Genomic DNA, 18,138 nt, shown 5'->3' on the forward strand with positions numbered 1-18,138 from the left:
AGTGGTATATTAGAAGGGTACGTGTCTCTGGAGGGAGTGGTATATTACAAGGGTACGTGTCTGTTGAGGGAATGGTATATTATAAGGGTACGTGTCTCTGGAGGGAGTGGTGTATGACAAGGGTATGTGTCTCCGGAGGGAGTGTTGTATTACAAGGGTACGTGTGTCTGGAGAGGGTAGTATATTGCAAGGGTACATGTCTCTAGAGAGAGACTGGTGGTAGTGGACACGGAGAGGTATGTGAGAATTGTGAGCAGGACCTGATTTTGTGCATTGTGTCTTTGCAATCCCTTGTCGAGTTCTCCTTGACTCTCTCACTCCATTCGAGTATATGATCTTGGCAACGATTATTGCCAACTGTGTTGTACTGGCCCTGGAGCAGCACCTCCCCAACGGAGACAAGACGCCTATGGCCAAGAGTCTGGTGAGTGCACTGCCGTGGATTGAGGGGAAAAGGGATGGGAAAGACCTGGGAGGAGAGTGAAAGAAGGTAGGATGAGGGGCAAGTGGAGGGAGTGAGATAAAAGAGATGGGGATGAGGGATAGGAGGAGGTATGGATGAGTGGGTGGAGGCGGCAGATTGAGACAGTAGCAGAAGGAGAGTGGAGACGGCAATCCTGGTGAACTGGGTGTGAAACTGGAGTAGGGAGGAGTGGCTGGGAAGGGAGTGAAGGCTTGGGGAGCTGGAGTGGATAAGGGTCAGGAATGTGGGATCGCGGGAAGAGTGGCAAGGTGGAGTTAGAATCTGAGATTTGATGCGAGTTATAGCTGGGTGATTCTGTGATGATTCCTTGGAGAATGGGGGTGGGGTGAGGTGTGGAGCTGGGATAGTGATGGGGTATTGATGTGTTGGACTCAGAATCATTCTTTTCTGACTGGTTTCCTTGTTGATGCAAGAATGGAGTTGAAATTTTGCTCTGAAGATGTAAATAGTTAAAGACGACCGTCCTCATTGAGTCTGTTCTTGATTTCATCCCCCCCCCCCCTCCCTCCCTCTCTCTCGCTCTCTCTCTCGCTCTCTCTCCCTCCCCGTCCGTTTCTCCTCCAGGAACAAACTGAGCCCTATTTCATTGGAATCTTCTGTTTTGAGGCTGGGATTAAAATAGTTGCTCTGGGATTTGTCTTCCATAAAGGATCGTACCTTCGCAATGGCTGGAATGTGATGGATTTCATTGTGGTTCTGAGTGGGTGAGTGATTGCATACATCTTCATGCTCCCAGGCAACATCAGCCCCTGCTTCAAGCTGCTGCTATTGCATATGGGACCGTCCCGTATGTCCCCCCCCTCTCCTTCCCCTTCCCTTCCTCCCCCTTCCCTGTCATCTCCCCCCTCTCCTTGTCGTTTCCTCTCTCCTCGTTGCCTCTCTTTCCACCACCTCTCCCCAGTTCTTCTCCACCCAGCTCCCCCGCCACCAACCCTTTTTCCCTCCATCCCCCTCGGTTCTCCTTCCCCCCACCCACCCCACAACCATTCCCTCTGTTTCCCTGACCTCCCAGTAGAAGTGCCCCTTAAGTTGTTTGGAGCTGTGCCTGTGGAGCGATCGTCTGCATTCCTGCCCTGCGCTGGGTTTGAGATGATGCTGTGTTGTTTGGGTTGTTCCTGATGACCTTATACTCATCATGACAAGTGCAGGTATGTGAATGAACCTCATCATAGTTGAAAAGAGCACTTTCAGACCATCCCGTGGTGTAAGTAAGGTACAAGTAGAATAACAGTTCCAATAGGAGCACAGTCAGTGATTCTAGTTTGGCCTGGCAATAACTTTCAAGAGTCTTAGACTTTTCACCATCCCTGTTTGCAAAAGTTCACGATCTCACATTTTCCTGCAATAAGTTCCATTTGTCAAGTCTTTGCCCACCTCATTTTATCTATAACCTTTGCAGATTCCTTACACCCTCATTTAGTTTGCCGTCCTGTTTATTTTGTATTGTCAGTAAATTTGGATACATTTCCCTCTACTCTATCCTTCTAACCCATTCATATAGATGGTAAATAATTGAGGCCTTAGGACTGATCCTTGTGGCACTCCACTAGTTACGCCATTCCAGTCTATAGAAGACCCATTAACCCCAACCGTGTCTTCTGTGTGTTCACCAATTCTCAGTCAGTGGCCTTGTGGTATCATCGCTGGACCTCTCAATCTGGAAATCCAGGTAACGTTTTGGGGACCTAGGTTCGAATCCTGCCAAAGAAGATGGTAGAATTTGAATTAAATCAAAAACCTGTAAGAGTCTAATGATAACCATGAAACGATCCCCAATTGTTGGGGAAAAACCCATCTAGTTCACTAATGTCCTTTTAGGGAAGAAAACTGTCATCCTTACCTGGTCTGGACTATATGGCACTCCAGACCACACAGTAATGTGGTTGACTCTTAAGTGCCCTTTGGATGGGTAATAAATGCTGGCCTAACCAGAGACACCCTCATCTCATGAATGAATTAAAAAAAAATCCATACTAATGCAGCTGCAGCTCCTGGAAGCCTGAGTTTCAGAGTTGGAGTGCTGTCTGGGGACACTGAGCATTTGCGAGGCAGAGAGTGCCATGGATAGCATGTATGAGAGATGGTCACCTGCAGAATCAGACTCCACAGGCAGGATGGGAATGGATGACCACCAGGCAGAGCAGGAGGGGCTAAGTGCAGAAATCTCCTGTGGTTATTCCCCTGCCAAACAGATCTACCATTTTGGATACTGTTGAGGAGAATGGTTTCTCGGGATAACAGCAGCAGCCAAATTCATGGAACCACAATTAGCTCTGCTGCAAAGGGAGGAAGAGATGCTATAGTTATAGGGGATTCAATCGTAAGGGGAATCGATAGGTGTTTCTGTGGCTGCAAACGAGAGTCCAGGATGGTGTGCTGCCTCCCTGGTGCTAGGGTCCTGGATGTCATAGAGCGGTTGCAGGATATTCTGGAGGGGGAGAGTGAATAGCCAGTGGTTGTGGTACATGTTGACATTAACAACATAGGTTTAAAAAAAGGGAGCAGGTCCTAAAAGAATACAGATAACTAGGAAGAAAGTTGAAATGTAGGACCTCAAAGGTAGTTATCTCAGAATTGCTACTAGTGCCATGAGCTCGTCAGAGTAGAAACAGCAGGATATATAGGATGAGCACGTGGCTGAAAAAATGGTGTGAAGGGGAGGGTTTCAGATTCGTGGGGCAATGGGACCAGTTCTGGGAGTGTGGGACTTGTGCACAAACTGGGACAGGACCAGGATGGATATCCTTGCAGGTATACTTGGTAGAGTGGTTGCGGAGAGTTTAACCTGGTGTGATGGGGGATGGGAACCAGAGAAGTAGGGCAGTAGATGCAGGAATTGAGAAAGAGGTGGAAACCAGGGCGAACATAACTAAGAAGAGGCAGGGAAATGCTGTTGAAGAGGGCAGGGGAGGTGGTCTGAAATGCATGTGTTTCAATATAAGAAGTATAATTGGCAAGGTAAATGAACTCAGAGCGTTGGTTAGTACTTGGAACTATGACACTATTATTACAGAGACATGGCTGAAAGAGGGACAGGACTGGCAGCTGAATATCCCAGGATTTAGATGTTCCAAGTGTGATAGAAAGGGATGTAAAAGGGGTTGGGGAGCTGCATTACTGGTAAAGGAGTATCTCACCGCTGTATTGAGGGAGGATACATCAGAGGACTCATGCAGTGAGGCAGCATGGGTAAAACTCAGGAATAGGAGAGGTGACATCACAGTGCAGGGGGTATACTACAGGCCTCCCAATAGCCAGCGGGAGATAGAGGAGAGAATACGTAGACAAATTTTAGAAAGATGGGAAAACAGCAGGGTTGTTGTGGATAACAAAGTGTGGAGCTGGAGGAACACAGCAGGCCAGGCACCCGAAACATCAGCTTTCCTGCTCCTCTGATGCTGCCTGGCCTGCTGTGTTCCTCCAGCTCCACACTTCATTATCTCTGACTCCAGTATCTGCAGTTCTTGCTGTCTCAGTGTTGTTGTGGTGGGTGATTTTAACTTCCCCTGTATTGACTTGTGCTAGGGGCTTGGATGGAGCAGAATTTGTAAGGGCCATTCAGTAGGGTTTCTTGAACTGGACCTAGTTTTGGGAAATGACCCCGGCCAGGTGAGTGTCGTTTTAGTGGGAGAGCATTTCGGGAGTAGTGACCATAATACCATGAGTTTTAAATTACTCATGAATGGGGATATCAGCAGTCCTCGGATGAAGGTGTTAAATTGGGGGAAGGCAAACTACAATAATATTAGTCAGGAACTGGAAAGTGTTGATTGGAGCTGCCTGTTTGAGGGTAAATCCACATCGGATATGTGGGAGTATTTCAAATGGCAGTTGATTAGAGATCAGGAGTGGCATGTTCCTGCGAGAATGAAGGATAGGTATGGCAAGTTACATGAACCTTGAATGACCAGGGATGTTATGACCTTGGTCAAAAAAAAGGAAACATACGTAACGTCTAGGAGGATGGGAAGTGACAAAGCCCTTGAACTATATAAGGAAAGTACTTAAAAGGGAATTAGAAGGGCTAAAACGGGTCATGAAAAGTCTTGAGCAAACAGGATTAAGGAGAATCCCAAGGTTTTTTAAACATATATAAAAAACGAGAGGGTAGCCAGGGAAAGGGTTAGCCCACTCAAGGACAAAGAATGGAATCTATGTGTGGACCCAGAAGAGGTAGGGGAGGTCCTAATCAAATACTTTGTGTCTGTATTCACTAAAGAGAAGGAAATGGTGGAGGATAATCTCAGGGAAGGGAGTGTTGAGTTTCTAAGCCAAGTTGCTATTAAAAAGGAAGAGGTGCTGTGCGTCTTAAAAAGTATTAAGGTAGATAAGTCCCTGGGTCCTGATGGGATCTATCCCAGAATATGGAGGGAGGCAAGAGAATGAATTGCTGCAGCATTGACAGACACCTTAGTATCCTCTTTGGCCACAGGTGAGGCCCCAGAGGACTGGAGAATAGCCAATATTGTCCCTCTATTGAAGAAGGGTAGCAGGGATAATCCAGGAAATTACAGGCCTGTGAATCTCATGTCAGTGGTAGGGAAATTATTAGAAAACATTCTCAGGGACAAGATCTGTATGCATTTAGAAGCAAATGGACTTATTAGTGATAGACAGCAAGGTTTTGTACGGAGGAGGTCATGCCTCAATAATTTGGCCAAATTTTTTGAGGAGGTGACAAAGATGATTGAGGGAAAGCGGTTGATGTTGTCTACATGGAATTCAGTAAAGCCTTTGACAAGGTCCCTCATGGCAGACTGGTACAAAAGATGAAGTCATATGGTATCAGGGTGAGCTGGCAAGATGGATACACAACTGGCTTAGTCATAGAAGACAGAGGGTAGCGGTGAAGGATGCTTTCTGGAATGGAGGGCTGTGACTCGTGGTATTCCACAGGGATCAGTGCTGGGACCTCTCATGTTTGTGATCCACATAAATGATGTGCAGGGAAATGTAGCTGGTCTAATTAGTAAGTTTGTGGACGATACAAAAATTGTTGGAGTTGCGGATAATGAGGAGGATCGTCAGAGGATACAGCAGGATGTAGATCAGTCTGAGGCATGGGCAGAAAAATGGCAGATGTAGTTTAATCTGGACAAATGTGAGGTGATGCATTTTGGAAGGTCAAGTACAGGTGGAAATAATACAGTGAAGGGCAGAACCCTTGGGAGAATTGATATACAGAGGGATCTGCATGTTGCCTTCATTGGAAAGGGCATTGAGTATAAGGATAGACAAGTTATGCTGCAGCATTGTAGAACTTTAGTTAGGCCACACTTGGAATATTGCGTACAGTTCTGGTCACCACATTACAAGAAGTATGTGGATACTTTGGAGAAAAGGTTTACCAGGATGTTGCCTGGTATGGGGGATTTTAGCTATGAAGAAAGGTTGGATAGACTGGGTTTGTTTTCACTGGAACGCAGCAGGTTGAGGGGTGACGTGTTAGAAGTTTATAAGATTGTGAACAGCATAGATAGAGTGGAAAGTATGAGGCTTTTTCCCAGAGTGGAGGGGTCAATTACCAAGGGACACAGGTTTAAGGTGTGAAGGGGGAAGTTTAAAAGAGATGTGCAGTGATGAGGAGGTGCCAGTACTGGACTGGGATGGACAAGGTCAGAAATTGCTCAACACCAGGTTATAGTCCAACAGGTTTATTTGAAAACAGGAGCTTTCAGAGCCTCGGTCCTTCTTCAGGTGTTAGTGAGAGAGGTGGTATTAGACACAGAATTTATAAGTAAAAGGTCAAAGGATGAGGATTTACTCAACAAACCTAGGATGCTGTTAAATCTTTAATCAGTTAGTTGATTAATATGTATATGTAAATCCCCAAATTCCTTTCAAGTCACGGTCCTGAGAGAACTAAAGGTTTTACCAGTGTAAAGAAGTGACATTTTAGGTCAGACAATGCATGTTAGGTGTGAGGACTTGTTTGTGTTTTAGTTTGGAGTCAGACTGGTTTTGTTTCTAAAGTAGGAATTTATAAAACGCCACATTGACTGACTGTCTATAAATTGTGTGCTTTTTGAACAAAATCTGCATGTACAAATTCACCCCGTAGATTTACTGGTTTTATTTCTAATAGGAACACTCTCTCTCACCCACACACACAGTCTCCCTAACCCCCTACACACACATGCGCGCGCGCACGCACACGCACTTTCTCCCTCTCCCCTGCGTGCGTGGGCACACACACACGCGGGCACACACACACAGTCTCCCTCTCTCTCTCTGTCACCCCACTGCCCCCTACACACACACTGAATGGGGTGAATTTGTACTTACAGATACATTCCATTTTGTTCAAAAAGCACACAATTTAGAGACAGTCAGTCAATCTGGCGTTTTATAAATTCCTACTTTAGAAACAAAACCAGTTTGACTCCAAACCAAAACACAAACTGATTCTAAACATTTTCTGAAGAAGGGTCTAGGCCCTTCCTGCTCCTCTGATGCTGCTTGGCCTGCTGTGTTCATCCAGCTCTATACCTTGTTTAGAATCAGAGATAGCAAGGTCTCACACCTAACATGTCACCTCTTCTTTACACTGACAAAATCCTTTAGTTCTCTCAGAACAGGGACTTGAAAGGAATTCGGGGATTTACATATGTATATTAATCAATTAAAACCTTCTAACTGATTGAAGATTTAACTGCATCTTCGGTTTGTTTAGTTCATCCTCATCAATGATGTCAGCCTTTGATCTTTTACTTATAAATTCTGTGTTGATACTAACTCTCTCACTAACACCTGAAGAAGAAGTGAGGCTCCGAAAATTTGTATTTTCAAATAAACCTGTTGGACTATAACCTGGTGTCGTGTGATTTCTAAAAAAGATGTGTGAGGGACGTTTTTCACACAAAGGGTGGTGAGTGCCTGGAATGTACTGCCAGAGGAGGTGGTGGAAGCAGACACAATAGCAGCTTTCAAGAAGCACCTGGACAAACACATGAATGGGAAAGGGAATAGAGGGATACGGGTCCTGTAAGTGAAGACAGTTTAAATATGGAAAGGCAAAATGTGTCAGTACAGGCTTGAGGAGCCAAAGGGCCTGTTCCTGTGCTGTATTGTTCTTTGTTCTAATATATTCCATGTGACACAAAGCTGGGTGGCTGGGTAATCTGTGATGAAGGTGCTCCAGAGCCTGTGGAATTTTGTCACAGAAGGCATTTGAAACTGAAATATTGAATGTTTTCAAAAGCAGCTAGATATAGTTCTTAAGGCTACAGGGATCAAAGGGAATGGGGATAAGGCAGGAACGGGGCACTGAGTTGGATGATCAACCATGATCCTTTCGAATGGCAGAACAGGCTTGAGGGGCCAAACAGCCTATTCCTATGATAAAGAGATAACAAGGTGTAGAGCTGGATGAACACAGCAGGCCAAGCAGCATCAGAGGAGCAGGAAGGCTGACGTTTCGGGCCTAGACCCTTCTTCAGATTCTCCAGCATCTGCAGTTCCTACTATCTCTGAGCCTATTCCTATTCCTATTTTTGATGTTTCCAGGTTGAGTGAGTGGACAAATGCAATGCAGATGAAGGATAATGTGGATAAATGTGAGTTTGCGAAAACGGGAAGGCAGATTATTACATGAACGGTGATAGATTGGGAATGGGGAGCGGCAATGAGACCTGGGTGTTCCTGTACACCAGTCACTGAAAGTAAACATGCAGGTGCAGCAGGTGGTGAGAAAGGTAAATGGTATGTTGGTCTTCATAGTGAAAAGATTGGAACACAGGAGCAGGGGGATGTCTTGCTGAAACTGTACAGGGCCTCGGTTAGACCACACCTGGAGGACTGTGTGCACTTTTTACCTCCTTATCTGAGGAAGGATATTTTGGCTATGGAGGAAGGGCAACAACGACTTATCAGATTGATTCTGGAGTCAATGTATGAAGAGAGACTTGATAGGTTAGGACTATATTCACTAGAGTTTAGAAGAGTGAGGAGAAATCACATTGAAACCTATAAAATTACAACAGGAATAGACAGGGTAAATGCAGGAAAGATGTTCTTGATGACTGGGGAGTCTAGAACCAGGGGTGATAGTTTAATGGCACAGGGTAGGCCACTTGGGACAAGTGCAGTGATAATAATGTTCCGCTGTTCCACAAGTCAGTGCAAAATATATAAAATCCCAATTAAACCTACAAGGTGACCCATTTCCCTGCCTGACTATTATTCTAGACAAAAACAATTCACACAAGGTTTCATTAGTAACAGAAAATAATTCCAGTTACTGTAACACAATTAACTTGAACAAATGGCAAAGAGAAGAACAGATTCCTTTTCTACCACTGAGCAACTTAAACTATACCTCTTCAAAAATCCTAAATGCTTACACACATAAAAGATGCAGATATTATGAAGTTAAAGGAAAAATAGAGAAAACAGAAGGTAAATTGAACTCCGAAGGTCCAGATCCCGATGATAAGTTAAGTTGCCTCACATAGTTCCTTTTGATTTTTTTTCTCACACAGATGACATTCTGTTCTCTATAAAGTGAAGGCTGTTGGCCAGGTCGTTGATTTGTTAGACCTAGGACTCTTACGGTCAGAATTCTTCATTTTAAGCATTCCCGGTTTTCCTGTCTGTTCCCAACACAGAATAGAGAGAGAGAGAGATGGATGGATGTTTTCAGTTTGTAGGCTCTAGATGTTTCTAATGCTCTTGCACCTATATCTTTGGTTGAGTTACAGTTTGACACAATCAGCGAGCTGTCGTCAGGCAGAAATTCTTTACACAAAAGACACTTAATGCCACACAGTCTCAAATTGTGCCTGTCACTGCTTTAAAAATATCTTACTGTACAGTTAAAAATATGAAGCTCTGTCTGTTCAAGTTGCAAAACTTGTATTCCTGTTATAGCAGTCCAACTTCCAATTCAGTTTATTGTTCCAAAACATGAAAAATGTCTCGTGCAGTTTTAACGTTTGTGAAGGATTAGCATTGGTCAGGAAACCCCTAAATCTTGGTGCCGGAGACACTTGTGCATCTGTTGCATCCAAATGTGTTTGCAGATAGGGACTACTGTCATGTCTCAGTGTGACGCTCCCTCAGCGCAGACCCTCTGACTGAATGCAGCACCCCTCGGTGCAGACCCTCCAACTGCACTTCCTTGATACAGACCTTCCAACCGTGCTCCCTTGGCACTGACTGTCTGACTGTGCGCAATGCTCCCTCAGTGCATACCCTCCAGCTGCGAGAACCGCTCTCTTAGTGCTGTACTGGGAGTGTCAGCCTGGACTGTGTTCTCAAGTCTGAGATGGAACTGGAACCCCTGAATGTGACCCAAAGGTAAGAATGATAGTCCTGAAATGAGGCCTGTAAATGATTGGATAGTGTGCAGTGAGCTTCCAGTTTACGGCACCAAGTGTCTTTGAAGTTGGAACAGACAGGAAACTTCAAACAGCCCCTTCCTAAAGGCTTGATGGCGGAGGCCTCTCTTGCCTGACGGTGATAGTGAGATGCCAGTAAGGGTGCCATCTCACTGGTGCCACTGTTTCCCCGAGCTCTGAGCAGAGGCTGTGATTTCCTCCATGAACCACAAACTCTTTGGCTCCTAGCTAGGACCTCAGCATATGTCTGCACACACTCTCAACCCTGAAATTTCAAACACCACCACACAATCAGCATGTTGAAGAATTTCAAAGCCCCAGCGCCACTCAACTGAGAGGCTGCACATCAGATTCATTTTGCCGTCATGTACAATTATCCTAAATTAGCTTTCAATATAGAGCAGGACTCTCGGAACCAGCAGCCACCAGCAAGCTCTTTAGGCCAAGTACAACAGCTTACTGAGTACAGGGAATAAATCAATGGAAGCATTTCTTGCCAGCAGCTCTCTCTGTTGGACCATGGGATAATCTGCACCAGTGGCTGAGAGGATTCAGAGAGGCCTCCATTGAAAAAGCCAGCCTCACCCTCTGTTCTGACCAGCTGGTAGAAAACCATAATGCAACTGGGTATCAAAACATTATTCTTCAGCTTTCTCACTCTGTGGCAAATAAAATGTTCCAAGTTCATTTAGGCAACGAGTAGAGACCATCCTAGGTCAGGTGCCAAGAGTAGTTCAACATCAAACCCTCCCAAGACAGGGACAGCACGGGGTTAGATACAGAGTAATGCTCACTCTGCACTGTCCCCCATCAAACACTCCCAGGACAGGGATAGTACAGGAGATTTACTCTGTATCTAACCCCTTTCCACTCTCCTTCACAGTGACCTCACCCACCACAGGGTGCCACATGGACACTCATTTGAATTGTTGATGAGTTGATTGTGTTTCTCTTCTATACTGTTCTTTACCTCTGTCCTTATCCCTGTCACCTTGTATGTTTTTGCTCATTGCGTCCCTCTGGTCCTCTTCCTCCCTGTGTCTCCATCTTTCTCCTTTTCCCCTCCTTGTCTTTCTTAATCTTATTTTGCTTTGTTTGTAAAGCCTTGCCTGCTGAGCCCCACTCTGTCTCACTTTCTCTCTGTCTGTATTAGTCTCTCATTTTCCTTTTGCCTCTCCCATTACACCTGTTTCACCTCACTTTCATTTAACGTGGCCCTGTTCAAGTTGGCAGACACACAGCACTATTCACAAGACCAGTCTGGGTATTATTGATGGCTGACTTCGGCCATTCAGCAGACTCCCCCCTCCTTGATTCCAAAGGGCTAAGGCTTTCATATTAAGTTGTTCATCTGCTGGTAAGGCTAATAGAACTGGGTGGCATGGTGGCTCAGTGGTTAGCACTGCTGCCTCACAGCGCCAGGGACCCGGATTCGATTCCAGCCTCGGGCGACTGTCTGGGAGGAGTTTGCACATTCTCCTCTGTGTCTGCGTGGGTTTCCTCCGGGTGCCCCGGTTTCCTTCCACAATCCAAAGGTGTGAGGGCTAGGTGGATTGGCCGTACTAAATTGCCCGTAGTGTTCAGGGATGTGTAGCTTAGGTGCGTTATAGGGGATGGGTCTGGGCGGGATGCTCCAAGGGTAGGTGTGGACTTGTTGGGCCGAAGGGCCTGTTTCCCCGCTGTAGGGATTGAATGGTAACTGGGAGGGGACACTGTGGTGAGTTATATTATTCCAACACCCATCGCTGTGGGGGATGTCATTACCCCAACACCCGTCGCTGTGGGAGATGTCATTACCCCAACACCCGTCGCTGTGGGAGATGTCATTACCCCAACACCCGTCGCTGTGGGAGGCATCATGTTCCCAGCCATCCTGCAGAGGTAGATAATGAGGTATATGTTTTGTTACAGAGGGAGAGTGGCCGAACCCATCTGATAATTAAACCAAAACACAAGCCCCAATGTGTTATGACGGGAGTAGAGGATCCCTTGTAATAATTACCCCCAAGACACCCAGAGAAGCTCACCTTACCCCTCGTAATCTGTTAAAAGTGGTTAAAAGGAAGAATATCCCTGATCTCCACTTTACATGTAACTGGAAACAATTTAAAAACCGAAAGAACTGTGGATGTTGTAAATCAGGAGCAAAAACAGAAGTTGCTGGATCCTTCCTCAGGGTTATTGTGTAACCAGTTCTGAGGGTCACTGGACCCGAAACGTTAACTCTGTATTTTCCTGCACAGATGCTGCCAGACCTGCTGAGCTTTTCCAGCAACTTTGTTTTTGTACAAGAAACAATTTATTTATTTAACCCTAACAATGAACAAATTAACAGAGTTACTAACAAACCGAACAATTCCCCTCTACTAACTACTCCCTAACTGGCCTAAATTCTCTGGAATGCTGTTCAAATAAACACAAGTCCTGCTCATATAAATTAAAGCTTAATCTCTCCACATTCACATGGAATGTGTTTTCCAGAAAGTTCCATCTTCTCCGTTGATTATCTGTCAGGAACATCTCCTCTTCCTGCTGTTCTCTCTGTAATTTCTTCTGTGAGGGCTTTGAACTAAAGATGCCGTGGTACCTTTGGGGCTTTTTAGAGAGCTTAATAATTTTTTGTGAAAGCCAGGTTTATGTCTCAGTTGGCAATCTTGCTTTCGCTGCACATGGCAGCTGGCTCTGCTTGATTTTCCAAATGCCTTCATCTTTATACCCGTAATGACATAATAGTATTTCTTACGTAGGATTAGTTTGATGTTGTCAATGGAATCAGATTTAAATTTAATAAGTCTTTCATAACTAAGGGCTTGGTTCAAATTGATTGGCTAAAATTCGAAACTGTTGTCTTGGTTTAAAAAATAGTCCTGCTTGGCTATTCAATCCAAAACATTTCAATTTGGGCTCTGTCTGCGCATGGTACCTATAAACTTCCAAGTACAGACAAAACACAAGCTCTTAAAGGGACCATGGCACTGATACCCCACAATCATTTTTGCCAACAATTTCTAATTTTCTGCCTTCCAATTTATGAAGATTCTACACAACTTCGTAACAGTTTATCACTTACAATATTGGGAGATGTCATTTGTCTTTGGAGAATTTGAAACTTAGTGTAATCTCCAGCCAGAACACTTTTTAAAGTCAATTAAACTCACACCTATATCTGTGCAAGGTGCCAATAATGCATTACTCATCATGATGGGTGATGTAATTAACCTCACACTCAGCACTCTCCTCCCACACCAGACTTTTTGCTTTGACAGGCAGCATTAAACCTAACAATGAACACTTTAGGAGATTCCTACAATCTACATGAGCATCTTCCATTCATATAACTGTTTGAACATCGGGGATCTCCCCAAGATGCTGAACAAGTGCATACCCATCTCACCAGTCGATACACTGAGACCAGCTCAGAAAGTATGGTTGAATTTGAAATTTAAATAGCATTCTAGAATACAAATACAGATGTGACTTATTATTTATTACTTCATGGGAGACATGAGCCTCACTGGCTGGGTCAGCATTAATTGCTTGTCATGGAGAAGGTGATTGGATTGCCATCATTAACCACTTCAGTTCATGTCCCATAATGCTGTTAGGAAGGGAATCCCAGGATTTTCACCCAGTGACACTGGAGAAATGGCAATATGGTTCTGAGCCAGGTTGGTGAGTGGCTTGAAAGGGAACTTGCAGATGGTGGTGTTCCCATGTATCTGCTGCCCTTGTCCTTCTGGATGGAAGTGCTCTTGGGTTTGGAAGGTGTAGCATAACGAGCCTTAATGAATCAATCCAACCAGCCCCTGCTGACCATGTTCCCAAACCTGCCAGCACTTGGCCCATATCCCTCCAACCATTTCTTATTCATGCACTTATCCAAATGTCTTTTAGACATTGTAACCATACCTGTATCCACCTCTTCCTCTGGTAGTTTATTCCACACATGAACCACTCTCTGTTTAAAAAAAACAAAAAAAGTTGCCCATCGAGTCCTTTCTAAAACTTTCTCCTGGCACCTTGAAAATATATTGTGGGAGTAGTGTCTAGCCACCCAGGATCTTCTTTAAAATGGCAGAATGCATAAATGCAGAATGATTATGAAGGAAGAGTGGTTTCAGTGGAGGGAATTTAACTAATGTGTAGATTGAGAAACACAAACTAGGTCACCGTGGCATGGTGGCTCTGTGGTTAGCCCTGCTGCCTCAAAGTGCAGGGGCTTGATTCCAGCCTTGGATGACAGTCTGTGTGGAGCTTGCATGTTATCCCTGCGTGGGTTTCCGCTGGGTGCTCCAGTTTCCTCCCACAGTTCAAAGATGTGTAGGTTAGGTGGATTAGCTATGGGGAGTAACTCTGGAGAATTGGGGAAAGGGTTTGGGTCTGGGAGGGAGGGTCGGTACAGATGCAATGGGTCAAATGGCCTCTTCCTGCAATGTAAGGATTCTGTGGAAAAGGTGGTTGTATTCAAGTGTGTTCAGTCATCGTTACAATAACTAACAAGGCTGTAGGCTGTCCAAAATCTGTAAATGATTGAGAAGTGAGATTTAGCAAAGTGTCTAATGAGGCTGGAACATTTATCCAATGACTATCGTCATACGACAAAATGGGGCATTGTGTCTTAAAGAGAGAATCTCAACCTGGCGATGTTTGGAGATTCCAAATTGTCCAACTTGGATGGCATGAGACAGAGACAGCCCCACAGACACACAAGGCTAATTAATCATGTGTAAAATGACAGACGATCAGTTCGAATTGTCCACTGAAGAATTTAATGCGGTGCCGAATCGTTTTCCTTTCAATTGATTCTTTTGTGGCCTGCGGGCATCACTGACTAGACTTGTATTTATTGCTCATTCCTAATTGCCCTGGAGGGTGTGTTGTGGATACACCCACAGTGCAAGCAGTTTGTGTTGCTGAGGGACCTGCTCAGCCGTTTCAGAGAGCAACGCTGTGTCAAACACATTACTGTCTGCCTGGAGTCACATGTAGGCCATGCCTTGTTAGGAAAACAGAATTTCTTCCCTGAAGGACATTAATTAATCAGACGGAGTTTTATGACAGCTTCCAGATTCTATTTAATAAAAATAACAAATTAAATTTAAATTCCACCAGCTGCTGTGGTGAGATTTGAACCGGAATCTCCAGGGCTCTAACCCTGTTTTACTTGTCCAATGACATTTTCGCTGCTTTGCCGTCTCTTCTGAGTTTACCTGAAGTGGCACATTCAGTGGCTGTGGAGAGTTGTTATTGGCCAAGATGCCATGATCTTGTTGACTTCCTGTCGTTGTTCCGTGGAGGATGTCATCATTGTGCTTATCATTTATTCATTCATTTAAAAAGCCAGCGCTTATTGCCCAAACCCTAATTGTCCCTTGATAAGGTGGTGGGGATCTGCCTTCTTGAACCGCTGCAGTCCATGTGCAGAAGGTAGACCCATAATGCCATTAGAGAGAGAATTCCAGGATTTTCACCCAGCAATGCTGCATGGAGTCTGCAGGAATGGCAATATATTTCCAAGTCAGGATGGTGAGGGGTTTGGTGGCTGGTTCCCCTCCATCACATGGATGGTGTTCCCATGTATCTGCTGCCCTTGTCTTCTACGATTGTAGAGATTGTATGTTTGGAAAGTGCTGTCTTGATTGTAATCTTTCATTGTCTTGAAGACATCAATATTATCCCTCAGTGTTCCCTCTTCAAAAAATGAAGAGACTCAGATACCTGCCCACTGACTCGTGACTGCTTTAGTCTCTCAGTTCTGAACTCATCTCACTGTTTATGCCCCACCCCTCCTGTCTTTTGCGCCCTCATCAGAAAATTAGGACCAGAATTGTACACAGTACTCCCAAATATGCTGTAACCAATATTCAACGCAAGTTTTAAACTGAACGACCTTGGTTTTCGCATCCGCCTCTCTCTAGAAACAAATCTTGGTGCCCAGCAGTCATCTTTGTGGCCTTATTTACCAGCCTCTTTACTTTTGTGCTGAGATTTTTACGGGTTTATGGAGACTCCAGGGATGGACCTTCAAAAGTTGATTCTTCACTGGGTTGGGAGAATGGGGATGGCCTGTGACTCTCACATGAAGGATATCTGAGTGATACTATTTGAACACAGTGCATTGATCAAACAGACCCAATTTTTACCTGTCCAGTGTCATTAACAGGCAGCTAGAATCTAGTTATTTATAATGAATAGTCATTCTTGTTTATTGCAGAAACTAGGTCTGTAGTTTCTGTTAAACCTGTGTCGACAAGGGTGTGTGAATGTTCTGAACTTTGATAACATCTGTAAGTTTTGTATTCCAGGAATAGTGGGGTTCAATTTCCAGTGTACTGTCCTAGCGATAGTTTGAAGCTGTTGCTGGGACTGGATTTGAAATGGAGACGAACAGGATTTGGGAGTGGTTTTAGTTGTGGAAAATGCCAGATTCTGAACTGCATTTAACACGTGGCACTAGAAATGGCAAAGGATTTCCTGCAGGTGGCAGAGCTGTCCGTTTCTAATGACCTTTCAAACCCATTGGCGGAGAACCTGGAGGTGGCAGGAGGCAGAAATAATTGACGGGCTGACAAGTTAGTGGGGAGACACTGGCTTAGTAGTGTTGTTACTGGACTGTTAATCCAGAGACCCAGCTACATTCTGGGGACCTGGTTTCAAATCCCAGCACAGCAGATGGTGGATTTGAATTCAATAAAAATGTAAAAGTCTAATGACACTGTCAATTGTTGGAAATCCCCATCTGGTTCACTAATGTCCTTCAGGGAAGGAAACTGCCATCCTTACCTGGTCTGGACTACACGTGACTCCAGACCCACAGCAATGTGGTTGACTCTTAACTGCCCTCTGGACAATTAGGGATGGGGGCAATAGCAACACCTTCACCCTGTGAATGAATTTAAAGAAAAGGTACTTTGAGGTTAGTCTTAATAGAAGAGAGACTGGGTACTGCAGGTGTTGAAACATTTGGATCAGTTGATATTCTGTTCTGAAGCAGTTTGTGCATGAGGAGAAAATGAAGAAAGTAGAGATGAAGACAAAGAAAGAGCCAAGAAACCTAAGGAAAGGTGAGGGAAATTAAAATGATAGGAAATGGACATGAGAAAGCTAGAATTAGAATTGCAAAGACAAGAGAAAGCAAGGAACATGAGTATCAGCTTAAAACAATGCAGTTTGAAGAGAAGAACAGGATCAGATGCTGGTGAAGGCTCTAATGTGGAGAATATTAGTCCAAGTCTGACATCCAGGTAGGAAATGATTAAGTTTGCACAGGCCCTACTAACATTTGGGGAATAGGAAGGCATTTTTCATGTCATTTAAAGGTGGCTTGACAAATGAATTGAGAAAAGGAGGATTGGACACTGCTCATACAGAGCAAGTTGACAGGTAAAGAATGGGAAATTCATGCTTCACTGTCAGGGGGGGATTCTTCAGATAATGTAAAAAGAAACTGTATGGCCTGTATACAAGCTAATTAATGCCCGAGGCAGAGAGTAAAGATTCTGGAATTTAAAGAAGCAGCCTGGAAAACCTAGATTGAATTTAAAGGGTTAAGCAAAGTAATTTTGACAGGTGGATACAGGAGTTGAAACCACAGATGAGTGTATCAGAGAGATTATTCTCTTTGAGAAATTTAAAATATTCACTACCTTCGGTAATGAGAGCCTATGTTGCGAACCATTGCAGCTGCTAGACAGGCAGCAGTAATGGCTGATGATTTAGAGCTCGTCCATAAAATTGAACATTTTTTAATGTAAAACTCATAAATTCAAAAAGGGTAGGAAACGGGAGAGTGAAAGGAAGACTAGTAGCCAAGTTAAGGTGTGGATATTTGGGAATTCTCGAATGTCCGCTCCTCTGGTCAGAAGGGAAAGTACTGTGGGTGGAGATGAAAATCGGAAGTTGAGGTGTTTGATGGGACACCTTCGGTCAGAATGCTGGAAGTCGAGAGAGAAACCAATGGGACTCATTGAGGTTTGTAAGAATGAGTCTGAAAGGGGAACTAAGAAGGGAAAGGCCATGAATCAGATTGTCGCTTTAACTGCAACTAAGAGCTTGGAGGTAGACACTGCTGTGAGTGTTAAAAAGGTACATAGGATGGATGAGAAATATGAAAAGTTTCTATTGAAAAGGAAGATAACCCTTTCTTCTCCAAATGAGGCAGCCAAGTCCATAACCATACTAAGGGACTCAAGGATTACTTACATTCTCTTGCTGGGGATGTAGTGCAGTTCTGTAATAGAGTCAGGTGATAGAAAAGCCTCAACATGTAATCAGAGCAGCACCTTTCATACCTAGATAACGGATGCAGAGCTGGAT

The 18,138-nt window shown here is 44.4% G+C and overlaps 1 protein-coding gene across 1 annotated transcript in view; it reads left to right on the top strand.

The window, feature by feature from the left end:
- LOC125484259 (probable voltage-dependent R-type calcium channel subunit alpha-1E) overlaps positions 1-18,138 on the top strand; it is a 201,933-nt gene that overhangs the window by 152,614 nt on the left and 31,181 nt on the right. Inside the window, exons 4-5 of the mRNA XM_048602251.1 lie at positions 319-424; positions 1,049-1,188. Of these exons, the coding sequence (XP_048458208.1) occupies positions 319-424; positions 1,049-1,188 (246 nt within the window). The remainder of the gene's footprint in view (positions 1-318; positions 425-1,048; positions 1,189-18,138) is intronic.

Source organism: Rhincodon typus, chromosome 10, assembly GCF_021869965.1.
Source record: "Rhincodon typus isolate 14 chromosome 10, sRhiTyp1.1, whole genome shotgun sequence".
Classification (NCBI taxonomy): domain Eukaryota; kingdom Metazoa; phylum Chordata; class Chondrichthyes; order Orectolobiformes; family Rhincodontidae; genus Rhincodon; species Rhincodon typus.